The sequence below is a fragment of the Limulus polyphemus genome, unplaced genomic scaffold (genome assembly GCF_000517525.1).
Source record: "Limulus polyphemus unplaced genomic scaffold, Limulus_polyphemus-2.1.2 Scaffold347, whole genome shotgun sequence".
In the NCBI taxonomy this organism is placed as follows: domain Eukaryota; kingdom Metazoa; phylum Arthropoda; class Merostomata; order Xiphosura; family Limulidae; genus Limulus; species Limulus polyphemus.
Window position 1 is genome coordinate 528,494 of NW_013665957.1, and position 14,691 is coordinate 543,184.

At 34.7% G+C, this 14,691-nt stretch overlaps 1 protein-coding gene across 1 annotated transcript in view; it reads left to right on the forward strand.

Annotated features, from left to right (window-relative positions):
- The first annotated feature begins 2,361 nt into the window (after positions 1 to 2,361).
- The window catches only part of LOC106457573 (sonic hedgehog protein A-like), a 92,747-nt gene continuing 80,417 nt past the window's right edge, over positions 2,362 to 14,691 (forward strand). The window contains exon 1 of the mRNA XM_013917010.2: positions 2,362 to 2,861. Coding sequence (XP_013772464.2) covers positions 2,508 to 2,861 — 354 coding nt within the window. The 5' untranslated portion in view covers positions 2,362 to 2,507. The remainder of the gene's footprint in view (positions 2,862 to 14,691) is intronic.

Below are 14,691 nucleotides of genomic sequence, written 5' to 3' on the forward strand. Positions count from 1 at the left end.
GACCCACCGGGCGTGGAAAGGGGCGGAGCACTCGTTTGGTCGGGAGTGCGGAGTTCGAACCGCGACCTCAGTATTGTGAGTCGAGCGCCTTATCACCTGGCCATGCCGGGCTTGTTTGTTTGTAATTATGCATAAAACTACACAATGGGCTATCTGTGCTAAGCCCACCACGGGTATCGAAACCCGGTTTCTAGCGTTGTAAGTCCGCAGACATACTGCTGTGCCACTGGGAGGCGATTTTTTAAAACTTTCTTCAAAGCATTATGCATTAATATGCTTGTATCTTACGCCTGCCATTATTTGTAATGTCGTATTTTTAAAACCATTTTTCAAAGACTTCAAAATTCTAAGTCTAATACGGAACATCTGTGCTACAATAATTTCATATAGCCTTCAAAAACAGTCAGTTGATCTAAAAAATTATAACACACAATCTACAAGTATTTTCTACTTCCTCATTTAAAAGAAAAATAGTCGTTAAAGATAGTGATTTTTTTTTATCCACGGTTAACCTAACGACATATTAAAACATTAAAGTCTGGGTTAAAGAGAATAAAATACACGAGACAACTTCACGTATCTCAACATTTGACGTGTTGGAGGTATGTGAAGAAATAAAACAATTACTCAAACTTTTTATATCTTTTCGCCCGCCCACATATACTACCCAGTTTCGACACCAAAATATTAGGCTATAATTGGTTTTATCAGTGAAATACTTGTCTCGTTTGTCTACGTCGCGGTGTCATAAAACTAGTGGAATCTCGCTTTCTGTCGCAGTATTAAAATGTGTCGGCTGCAGAGCGCAAACCTACACAGGAAGTTGCTTGTTAGGCCTAACTTGTTACGAAAGTTACGATAAGAGGGGGTAAGCACATAATGATTCAGAGATAAAAAAAAATTCACGGAGAAGAACAAATTAAGTAAACGAAAGGTTGTTGTAGAACACGAGCGTTATTACCCTATTACAGAGACTTGTATAATAAGAGGATTGACAGCGCCTGCTTCGAATGGAGATAACAATATACTGTTGACTGGCACATCGTTTACAGAAAATAAAAAAAAAACTTTAATAGTAAAATCAAAATTATAAAGTGGCGCCCAAATAGCAATTCAGGAAAATACAAAGCTAAGTTTGAGAATATAAATTATATCGAATTATGTATGTATGATGTAGACGCAGAGAGAACAACCTAGATTTAAAGGGAAATAAACTATGTAAGTTTCGCGTCTCGTGGAGAAAGCCTATTTTTTTCCCCCTAAAACAAAATGAGAGCTGAATTGGAAAGAACATTTTTTGAACATGCTTACCTCGTCATGAGTAGTTAGCGTTCAAGTGATTGTGTGTTGTTCTAGACCAACGCGCACCCAAGCAACAGGGTACACAGTGCGAATAATGTTAACAGATAAGTGTGACCTGTAGCATGGCAACAAGCAAAAGTATCGCTCTTTTGGTTATCCAAGAACAGAGAATGGGTGTTTAATGGCGAGTTGGAAGCACATTGAAGATTCATCTGAAAGTAATTGTTAATCAGAAACAGCAAGTTGAAAAATGTACTGTTAAAAGATGATGTCACTACAACACCGAGTACATCTTTACCTAACATGAAAATTACTCCAAGAAATTCACAATATTTTGTATGTAGCATTTAGTTTAGAAAGTAGTTCGATTCTTAATTGTAATCCTACACGATTTCTATAAGGCTTATACAAGAAACCAGCGGATTAATTGAAGTGGGGGTTCCCTGTAAGCAGACTCCACTCCCGTCTCTAAGACATCTTCGTGATGATTGGCTGCTGGTTTCGAAGGTCCAGCCCCTGTAGGCGATGCATATGCAATTAAGACTGGTTTGTATGGCAGTTGATGGCACGGAGACCAGGTAAAAAGAAAAATACTTTCCTTAGTCCCTAGCCACTTTGTAACAGGACTTATGTCAGAAAAATAATATTGACCAGTTATAGATTGCTATGAGAAGTGGATAGTGGTGATATCCTATTAGGATTATGTGAGCTTATAATTCTACTGGTCAGCGTTTATGAAACTGTACGTTTCTTCAATTGTGTACATTGTGGATTCGCCTTCACTTTGACGGAAACAGTTGACATCATACAGGTAGTAGTAACAGGCTTGAGTCACTGTCACCTCAGGCTTGTCCAATCATAGCGTCGAATCACACGTTACTGAAATGCACGCTCACTGATTAGAAATCTGAATTCATTCGGCTCCTTTCATGTCCCAAAACGTCACTTACAGAAGTCTTGTATTAGTCCATGCTGACTAAGTCCAACAAGACAAGAAGGGTGTAGGTAGGGGGCGCTAGGAAGGACTCGACACGTCTTTATCTACAGATGGGCACTTCTGATCAAACAGTGAGAAGTATTAGCGCGTGCATGGGTTGCACGCAGTGACAAGTCCACGTGTGATTATGGCTTTATTTCCATTGAGAATCAAACCTTGGCGTGGGTGGATATATGTTGTTTGAGCTGGTTTACCTCTGTACGAAATCATGTTTACTAAACAACCACGGTCTACATGGCCATTCTCACGGGTCTCTGCCCGGTTTCAACACCGACGAATGCGTCTGACTTTTGCAGTACTTCTTCTGTTTTTGATACGGTCCGGGGCAGGGTGCGGGCCCGGTCGTGGTAGTGGCATTAGACGGCCCCCCCGCAAGCTCACGCCGTTGGTCTTCAAGCAGCATGTCCCTAATGTAGCGGAGAAGACCCTAGCGGCTAGCGGACTTGTGGAAGGAAGGCTTGGACGAGATGACCAGCGATTTCAAGAATTAGTGCCTAATTACAACTCGGATATCATATTTAAAGACGAAGAAGGGACTGGAGCTGACCGACTTATGACTCAGGTATGTCTACTCTAAAGTGTTGAACATATAGCTGTGACATTACTGAAAACAAGGGTTAGCACAGTAACAAAAACAATCACGGGTTCTTTATTTTCCAATATATTGCTTTCAGCTTCCTTGAAATCAAAGATAGTTAGTATTCGTAATATAGATATTGATCTGACCCACACCTCTGAAACATTTCCTGGGTGTGAAATATCCCATTTTGAAGCTCTATGCAATACAGATCATACTGGTGTAAAACTGTACGAGTCAATTTTATTGCTGTAGTTTCACATTAAAAAAAAAGCAATGATATCCCTCACGCCCCGTCACCAGTAACAGTATTTCTGTAACCGTTTTACGATGTACAACAGCTACCATTATTACACAAGTTACTTTTAATATACTCGATTATTGTCTACTTTATTACTTTTAATATACTCGATTATTGTCTACTTTATTACTTTTAATATACTCGATTATTGTCTACTTTATTATTTTTAATATACTCGACTATTATCGACTTTATTACTTTTAATATACTCGATTATCGTCTACTTTATTACTTTTAATATACTCGATTATTGCCTACTTTATTACTTTTAATATACTCGATTATTGTATATTTTATTACTTTTAATATACTCGATTATCGTCTACTTTATTAGTTTTAATATACTCGATTATTGCCTACTTTATTACTTTAACATACTCGATTATTGTCTACTTTATTAGAAACTCGTTGATCTGTAAACTTACTTTTGTACTGTTTTGTAAATCAGTGAAGACATTTAAATATTATTCCACGTAAGTTACTATGTCAATGTGTGTGTATAGCATCGCATTAGAAACTCTGCTTCTTCTGGTTTTCTAATCAGAAAATATCAACTAAAATTTATACCAGTAACTTGTTTTATCTCGATTGTCATACTGTTTAAGCCTCGAAAGACATGTTAAAAACTGGAATTAATTGTTTTGTAAATAGTTCACCTCAAATTACAAGTGTACCTTCAGATTTTCACCAAAAGCCTGTAAGACGAACAGGAAAGTTCTGTTAAAATATGTTTATAATTTTTCTTTGATTTCCAGAGGTGTTTCTCGTATAAAATTATGACATATTCACAAGACACAATAGTTTCTATACCAGCCACTTGTACTTTACAGAAACATATTACTTACACACATTAGAGTAATGAGCGAAGTTTGATTTCCGCACGTTTCCCAAGAGTTAATTCAGTTTTTATAAATCGGAAAGGTTAGACCACTCAGAAATTAAAAATTAAAAAAAAATCAATCATGTTAAAATCACTGATAACTGTAAAGGTGAGATTAGTGATGTGAAAATGAACAAAGAAAACACTCATACTCATACGTATTATTCATGACTTCTTACGAGCAGCAATAATGAAAACAATATCGTTATAGCAAATTACAGCAAAGTTAAACATGCGAAGAGCATACAGTGGTTATATGTAAATCTACATGTAAATCAAACAGTAGGAATGAATATTGTATATGCAACATACACATATTGGAGTTATATTTTAAGCAGTGGATTTTTAAATACCTGGGAAGACGAATTACTGAGACTGTAATATTATACACATGATGTTGTTTTTAAACAATATCAACAACATTGAGCTTCATGGTAGTGGAATTTTAACACTTACATATAAATATGTGTGTGTGATTGTGAAATTATACACCCGTTATGAACAAAAAAATGCTTAAGATGAGGATTATTTAAATATAGATTATATTGCCCCCTTCATTTATCTTATTTAAAGGCAATATATCATTAAACCACGAAATTCAATTGCCTCTCACTCAATTGCCTTTTATTTAACCTTGCATAGTAACCCCCCACACACATTATGCATTTCAATCACACTTCTAAAGGGTATCGTACGTGAGAAGCTTGTTAAAGGTTTGTCAGGTTGTTTTGTTAGTTTTAATTAAAGCGTTTCGAAAGTAAAATAAGTTGTTATTAAGTAATAACGTTGAGTGGCATCATCTGCCAAGTTATGTACATGCATACATATGTTTACTTGTAAACAGGTAATGTGGGCATGGACAACTTTATTACATAACATATCGTTCCCCTTGCGATTAAAACCTACGCCTTAAACTCATCAAATAGTCGCATTCTCCAAATGATTTCGCACCGGATATCACAAATAAAGATATACACAACAAAATGTTTCGCTATTGATTTCGTGGATGAATGTGTTCTGGAACCCACTGCAATATACTGAACGTTATATTATCCTGATGAAACAAATAAGTACAAATTTGTCTGTTCATAAATCTAAATGGTCCAAAACGTCCTCCGTACTTCGGATTTTGAACATTTTTTGTTGTATGCATGACAGGGGGCATCAAGAAATTGAAAATTCTTAGGATTTGTTTTTGACAATGAACGAACTCTTATTTTTCATCACAAAATCGTGTGCATTTTATTACGCTTCGTTTTGAGACCCGCTGATTAAGTTTACTTTGTTATTTTGGATCAGTGTCTTATATATACTGCTGGTTTATAAGGTGTTCTTACATTCACTTTATCCGCTCCTCCTCTCAGTGGCTCGGCGGTTGTGCAGACTTACGACACTAAAAATCGGGTTTCGATATCCGTGGGTACAGCATAATTAGCCCATCGTGTAACTTTGTGCTTAACAACAACAACAATACTTTATCGGTCTTTACTTACAACTTTAAAAAAAATCGTAAAATTTTGTAAAAATTACTGTTATCTTTCAAGGACCCAAACATTTTCCCCCTTTAAATTCTGTTATTTGTTTATTCCACGTAGAAAAATGTTAAATTTGTTTTACAAGTTATCCAATTATTTCAAAAATTTGAGACTGTTGCATTTCTTTCTCAGGTGGTATAAAGCCATTGTAATAAGAAAACATTACTAATAGAAGGCTTTTAAAATAGTTAAAATATTAATGTTTCCTAATATAAGTTGTAAAAAAAAAAGGTAATTTGTTGACTAAATACAGAAAACGCACAAACATTATATATATATACTTATCAATATTGTTTACAACACCCTACCTTAAAGTTTTTCATTGTTAATTTCAGGTGATTCCCCTCAATTTATTACATACATTGTTAACTCATCCTTACAGCCGTAGAAAAGGGGTTAGTTATATTATAACTTACTAGGTGACACGTCCGTGAAAACAGTGATTACACCAACTCATTGTGCGCGTCGTCATTAACACTTAACCCTGCCACAGTTTTAAGCGTCATTAGTTTTTCTAGCTTGGTGCTGCTTTCGAATAGAAAGAGACTCGGGATCTTCCGCCTGTGGTTAGACTGGTTTCGCAATAAAGACACAGTGAGCGAATTTTAACATTAATTGTGAATGTGTTTATTATTTATACACAATGCTACCTTTCTCTTTCGGTCGAACTTACACCACGCAGAGTTCGAAATGGTCACTTTTCTGCATGCTATAGCTGGTTGGTAAGTAAAGAAATTTACGACTGTTTATTATCAGATAAAAGGAACAATATAGAGAGCATATTAAATGCTTATATTAGGTATATGTTATGGTAATTTACCAAAGGATTTAATTAATTACTTTTAAAACTAGTTTTGGTGTTGGTGCCTTACTTACTGAAGTATTATTTGTTACACGCGTTTCTTATATTTCTTTTCAATCCGTTTTGAAGATTGAAATTATTGGAAGATTGCATACTGGTACTTATAGCAGATTAAAGATGGACATTTTACACTGCATGTCTAATAGGCTCGTTAAACATAACGGTGATTTTTGTTGTGAATTGACACGCTTCGGTTCGTGTAACGGACGAACATTTGGGTTGTATAAATCCTTCCTCGATTATCTAGATCTCTCCAGAAGTACCCCATGAAAACATACAGCTTGAATGTGTTTTATTGACTTCGCATGGCCTGTTGGTTGGAGCGCTTGACTCGCAATCTACTGGTCGCGAGTTCGAATCTCATCACCGAACATGCTCGGCCTTTGAACCTCGGGGGTGTTATAATGTAATGGTCAATCCCAATATTCGCTTAGAGTAATCCAAGAGTTGGCAGTGGATGGTGTTGATTTGCTGCCTTTCCTTTAAGTCTATTACTTCTATATTGCGGACGGCTAGTGCAGATAGCTCTCGAGCAGCTTTGAGCGAAATTTAACAAACAAATGTATTCTTCTTTGTTCTCGCTCGTACGTTCTTAGAATTACACTAGATAATCACTAAATCTGTTCAAAGATCTTGAATTTGTCTTTATTGCAGGCTATGTATGCAAAATAATTTTTGCGATTTCTGAACTACATTTCTAAAAGCAGCGTAATATTTTACAAGACGTTAATCGCGTTTATAAGAGCAATTTCTATACTAATACAGTAGTGTATTGCCACAGGTGCGAGCCATGACTCCAATGAACATGTCTGTCACTTGTATATATTTCATTCATGACATATTTTCGACCATTAGACAGTGCCATGCCACCAGATAAATTTATAATTGGAGAAACATGTGACTGCACTTTTCGAAGAGATATACTTATACAGCGAGATTTTTTAACGATGTAGAACCACAGGTCACAACGCTTAGAAGTGAAAGCACTCTCGCAGTAGAGTCTTCAGAACAGCAACGGCTTTGAAACTACCCTCAGCTAATCTATAGAAGTACTTTCAACTGCACAGTGAAAGCTACTGATACGAAAGAGAACCTTTCGACCGTTAAGGAGTTGTTCTGATGAATTTGGACATAACTTCTTGCATATTTAACAAGACAATAGGTAAATATTTGAAGTTGTCTGATATATACAAGCTAAAAGTTTCCCACCGCACATCGAATGTGTTCATAAAGAAGAAAAAAAAATGAATGAAGAAACTGGATTTACAATCATTCCGTTCGACAGCATACTTGTCAAATTGCAAGATGCATCTCCAATGGAAGTTAGTACGTTTAGTCTGCGTAAACGAGATCTTAGAAGTTGACTTTCACGAATAGTGGAAGGTTTGTGGAAAGTAAGCTAACGTCCACATACAGGAAAAAAATTGTCAAGGTGTATGGTCTAAGATTAATCCTGCCGTTCTTTGCAGGCAATAATGTGTCATCATGACCATCAGAAAGACAGTGGAGGAAGTAGTTTCAAGTGAAGCCCGAGACCTCGAATGCCATTCCTATAAAGTAAAGCTGCATAACATACTTTGTAGCTCTAAAATTCTCTGCAGGAATGTTTATTAATTTCACTCTAAACCATCTTTAGTTACTTCATTCACACTAGAAACGAATACAGCTACCACTTACACTAGAAAAAGCACATTATTGTGTTTACACAGAAAGAAATGCTGTTGTAATTTACACTCGAAAAATAAACATTAGCACTACTTGCTTCAGAACTGGCACTAAAAAGAAAAGAACACTAGTCTTATGAGCTTCATTTACACTAGAAAAAAACAGTATTGTCATTTGCTTTATGTACACTAGAAGGATACTATTACTATTTGCTTTCCTTACACCAATAGAAAAGAACACTATCGTTATTTGCATTACAATACGAAGAACACTATATTACAATAATTAGCTTTACATGGCTATAGACTGTAAAAGAACACACGTTATTTTGTTTCCTTATCGAAAATAACGCTCCAGCTGCTTGCTTTATGTACACTAAGACTAATAGTATGCTACCTTGTTACCTTTGGAAACCCAGTGTTATTTACTTATACTTACCCTTGAAGTAAAAAGTTTTGCCCTTTACTTTATACATATATATATATATATATATATACTAGAAAGAAATTACCGTCCTTATTTACTGATTACACTAATGAATACGTCTGACGTTTGAACTTTACCTTTATTTATTTATTATATGGTTTTGGGCATATTAAAAATCTGATTTCTCTTTCATTTGTTTATCTGTTTGCTTTTCCGTGCGTCTTAAATACCTAAAACATGATTATCATTCCTTCTTGTCATTGATTCCGTGCGTCTTAAATACCTAAAACATGATTATCATTCCTTCTTGTCATTGGTTCCGTGCGTCTTAAATACCTAAAACATGATTATCATTCCTTCTTGTCATTGATTCCGTGCGTCTTAAATACCTAAAACATGATTATCATTCCTTCTTGTCATTGATTCCGTGCGTCTTAAATACCTAAAACATGATTATCATTCCTTCTTGTCATTGGAAAGAAACAGTAAACTTGGAAAAAAAAAAGGTCAGAGTAAGCTAAAATTTTTGTTTTTAAACAATATATACATATATAATAATATATGTCGTCATCGAAAATGAAAATATATACATATATACAAGACTGTAACGAATAATTGATTTAAATGGATTCCCGCGTTTTTTTTAGCAAGTACGTTATTTAATAAAACAATTCAAATGTCGTGTTAATGCGACATACACCAGAGCCCTGACTGTTTTATGATGTGTTTAAGTTATACAGCTATCTTCCATAAAATATGATATAGAAAGAAGCAGAAACTAACCCTAAGAGGGCACGGAATATTCATTTTTTTAGTATTTTCAGTCTCTTGTGCAAAAGTATATTTACCTCATGTTTTTAGTATTGCACTATATTGCAGTTGGTTGTCAAATCAAATAAATTATCAAACATTGGGTAACTTAAAAAAATTGCAAATTACTTTTGACCTACCCTGTACATTTAGATACCATGTCCTGTCAAGTACTTTCAATTTTCAGTCTATTACTAATCTTACGTAAAGTAAATCTAACACTTATAAGCTTCTACATCACCTGCGTCTTGTGACGTTTTCACTCATAATTCTGTATTTCCCACAAACAATTATCAAAGACTGTTGAACGTAAAGACTTACTTCCCCCCCAACCTTTACCCGGGCTGTTCTTTTCTGTTAGCATGCATGATTATTTTTAGTTAAGTGTTTTGTGTTGTGTCAAAGCATTTTAATGTTATGTTATAACTAACATTCGTTTCTATCTTACCATTAGCTTAGCCCTAACTTAGTGACACCGACTACCTTGATGGTTAAATGAGATTCGTGATTTCAACGAGACGCCTTACTAGATTATCATTTGTTATAAACATATTGCTGTAGTTTCAAAGTTTTTTATCCGTTGTTGTTGTTGTCATAACTCCATGCGCCCATCAAATAAAACTGAGCAGAAACAGTACGGCTGAAGCTTTGTATTGTAATTGCGTCTTCAAAGGCCCGGCATGTCCAGGTGGTTAGGGCACTCGACTCGCAATCTACGGGTCATGGGTTCGAATCCCCGTCACACCAAACATCCTCGCCCTTTCAGCCGTGGGGACGTTATAATGTAACAGTCAATCCCACTATTCGTTGGTAAAAGAGTAGCCCAAGAGTTGGCGGTGGGTGGTGATGACCAGCTGCCCTCCCTCTAGTCTTTCACTGCTAAATTAGGGACGGCTAGCGCAGATAGCCCTCGAATAAGTGTTCGCGAAATCCATAACAAACAAGCAAACAAGCGTCTTCAAAACCATAAAAAGTATTTGGAAATGCTACTGAACTTGTTGTCAGTGTTTAATAATTGATATGAAACGTTATGTATTTTGTGAAGTTTTCACCATCTGCTTAGAACGTAGAGTTGTAACAATAGCTTGAGTATGTGATAAAAGTATTAGCCTATCAAGTAATATATATTTTTATTAAGCTCACGGTGTTATTTACCGATTTCATCAGGTAATTCATTTGATGGATTGTCGATGTTCATTTCACGATATTGCTTACAGACACACCCAAGGGTGTGCATCAGCATCTATGAGCACTGATATACCTACCTTCTTACGCGGACCCACAACCGCTTTTATCTGGAGGTCCAATTGTTTCCGACACCAAGAATATTATGTGCAAATCACTCGACAAGGTATCTCTAATGTCGCCGTCGGCCGACTAAAAAACTCAGCAGACGTGACGTCTGTTTGCATTTCTTCACGATAGAACAACGTAATATTATCCGACACTTGCTATCGGATGATGCGGCAAGCGTTTGAAAAAAATGTGAAGCAGCCCGTGACATGCTAGGGTAAGTAGCAAAAGTCACTTTTCAGCTTTGAAAGTCAAAGTACAGAGAGAATGGACGTGGTGTGTTACAAAACACCACCCATTTTTTCGTACGTGGTTTCTTTCCCGTGGAGTTAAACCATTTTTCTCATCGGAAAGTATCACGTTTTATTAGCAACCAGCTCATCACTGTACACTAAAGCGAAAGGGTTAAGCTATTAGTCATCGAGAACAACGTTTGTGATCACTGATTGGAAAGATTAATTTTCTAGTAGAGAAAAACAATTTTCTGACAGTGAAGTATTAAAAGTATTAAAATCATTGAAATGTTGATGTTATGTAAACATTAAATCGCTGCACAAGGTTTATGTTAATCAACCACATTACATTATGGATTATACAGTCTTATTAGAGGTTCCTATGAACGGAGGATTGTGATAGAGAAGACTTTTTTTTTTTGCTAAGCCTTTTTTTCCAGGTGTTGTCACACTCTTTTTCTACATTTTTTGATAGGTATACGTATTCGTTGTTGAATTGGTGGAAGTATTTAGTATGGATATTGTACGATTTATACCGCTAAGATTAGCTACTGAACAAACGAACTTGTGCTTCTTTATCTGCGTCATGTTCTAGATATCCCTGTTTATTGGAACTCTGACGACGATGTATCTCAACGCGGAATCAATTTGTCTGCCACTTGGTAATTGACGCCATATTCGACACAACTTTATCAAGCTCGTCTGAACTACTGACGTCTCCATTTCCTCGCTCCAGTATTCAGAAGGGAACTATAATACAGTACAGATAAGAGATTAAACACGAAATGGTGCTTTTATATTTCCTGTAATATTAGGATTCGTTTCCATGGTTTTTCTTTCCAAAACCAAAACCACATAATAATTACAACAATATACTTAAAATCTGGGTTTTAGTACGAATTAAATTTTGATATAAAGTATATGCGTTTGTGATGTATTTGTAATTTGACAAGTATATATTTATATATGTGATTCTTTTGCCCGTAACTATTGTATGTGGTACTGAAGTCTTCAGGTCTAACCTATTCAAGAAACAAAAACAAAAAATGGGCTTTTGATTTGCAGAAACATCATCATTGAACCTAACTCTCAAGATCCAGGAAAGGCAAAAGTGGGTATTTGAGGGAGTGAGTTTGGTGGCTGATGCTATATGTTTTGTCTTGGATCTTTACATATTACACTCAAATAAAGTAGCGGGTTAATAAATTATGCAGGACATTCTCTTGTGAGTGTTGTTCAGAGCAAAAAAAAACAACACAAGGAATGTTCTCTTTCCGATTTACCTACGAAATGTTTTTTTATTCTTGAAAATTTGCCACTTTTTATATAAAGAAAATGTTTAACCGACTTCTGTATAATAGCTTTTGCAATGTTTTAAAACATTGTCAATCTGTTTTTGAGCTGTAGCAATACTCATCTAGTTTAATACTAATTTTCATGACATATTAAAATAATTATAGTTTACATAAATATCTTGATTATCCGCATTCAGCCATAGGATGCTGTTACATAAAAATGCTTGTGTTCTTATCAATATATTGATCAACGGCTCACTGTTCTGTCGTAAGTATTAAGATCTATTTCTTCTTCAGGCCTGTAAATGACTGAATTTGTGGGACTGTCTGATTACACACTTCTTTTCAATTACACAAAATTTGAAGAAAATTGTCTCAAGTATTTATTTAGCATAAACACATGATAGTAACACGTGATATGTAAATATATATATATATATATATATATGTACATATAGAGTATTTTTCCTATGTTGCTTGTTAGCTATGCGGCTATTCCGACTTCGTTGTGGGTTTGTGGGTTTGCTCTACTATATTTATAACTCCATTAAAATATATGTTAGTGAGAATTTTGGGTTACCTATATCAGACTTACTAATTAATATATTAACGTTAAATCAGTTTTACTTTTTTTAAATATTTTAAAGTTTATGTTTATAATAAACTTACCTTCAAAGATAGTTTTCCATACACGTATTTATGATATTCACTTTATCTATAATGATGTAGAATACCGTTAATTCAGGGTAGCGTACAAAATACATTCTGTTGTTTTCAGCAATATATGCAGTGTTGAAATTTCGAAATTCGGTACTTTTTTTTGAGTATTTTGATCTAATAAGTAAAGATGAAAATTTAAACCAGTGGCGACAAAAATTATTTTGGATCATACCTATATTAAAAACACTGATAATAATTTGCAGGATTCACTATTATAATAAAAACTTATATTTTAATTTGATTTATTATTCGCCCCGTACTTCATTCAATTCATCTATTGATTTGGGAAAAAGCATACATAGTTATTTCATTTTTCGTTTTGAATGTGGCTCAGCGGTAAGTTTGAAGGCTTGTAACACTAAAAACCGGGTTTTGATACTTCGATAGTGGACACAGCATAGATTGCCCATTGTGTAGCTTTGCGCTTAACCTCAAACAAACAAAATCGTTTTGGACACTTATGCCATGTGAGTGGCATGTTTATTATTAACGATGAATTATCTAGCTCCACTTATAAGGATATCTATATGTAACGTAGTGTCTTTATTGGCGAAAAATACATGTTTTTATTTATCCTCTAACGAATAAAAACGTAACTTGTACGAGGTTTATTTCTTTGTCAAACACAACAATAATATCTAGTAAGTAACTGTGGTGGCGCTCCCGCGCATATATGTGGTAAATATGAGTACAAATACATGCTGTAATATACGTACTTGACACAAGGGTACCTTATATATAAAAAGATAAAAACCACGACCTTAGTAAGAATGCTTTATCTTTAGGTGCGTGTATGACATTTGAAATATTTTGTATGTGTGTGTGTTTGTCAATAAATATATCAGTTTGTGTTTTTTTTACCTGTAGTAAATTATGTTTATTTACTTTGAAACGTTGTAACAAGTTACATTTTTAACACTTTCGCCTGAGTAGTTTCGGTTTTCGCACAAACTTGTGAAATCAATTTCTAGATGACGTTAACGAGCATTCACCCTTACTTTATTTAACGTTGGTAAATATTCAGACAGTGTGTAGCAATCATAAAGTGTACTACAGTCCAGTCTGCTGAAGTTAAGTATTAGTAGGATTAAGATAAGATAGGTATGCTGTTTCGATTAGAAAATATTCATATTGTGATAAACTGTTGTTAATTCTGCAATGCCCTTCGCAACGACGTTTTGCGAAAAATAACAATATAAAGTTTTCGAAATGATTGTTACGTCATTAATCAACAGTCGAAGGCAATGTGAGTATAGATAAGATAAAGAATAGGTAGTACCGTGTTTTTTACACGTGTGTGAACGTGTAATGTGAAACAGACAAAACGGTTCCTTTATAGACGAACCTCCTGCAGGTTGTCTGATTATTAACAAACTCTTGTTTGCATGTTTATGAATATATATATATATATTTCTATAATAATAAAATGTAAAAATATTATATTTGAAGAGCATACATATAAATAGTTAGTGGAATGGACGGCAACTGCCTGTTATAAAAAAAAAAACACAAGTGTAAGAGGAAGGTTTTCGAAACGTTGTTCTCTACACGTGTTGTTTGTTTTGTGTTTTACAATAGGCAGTTACCGTTCATTCTAATATATAAATTTCACGAATACTCTGCCTAAACAATCTATCAAAGATAGAGAGTTAATTGAAGGCTGAAATGCGTTAAATAAATATTATGGATTGTTGTTACGGTTAATAATATCGTGTTCAATCGCCTAAATCTAATTATTAATTTGTTACTAATAACTTCTATTAACTAGTTTTTATGTAGTAATAAAAAAAAGTAT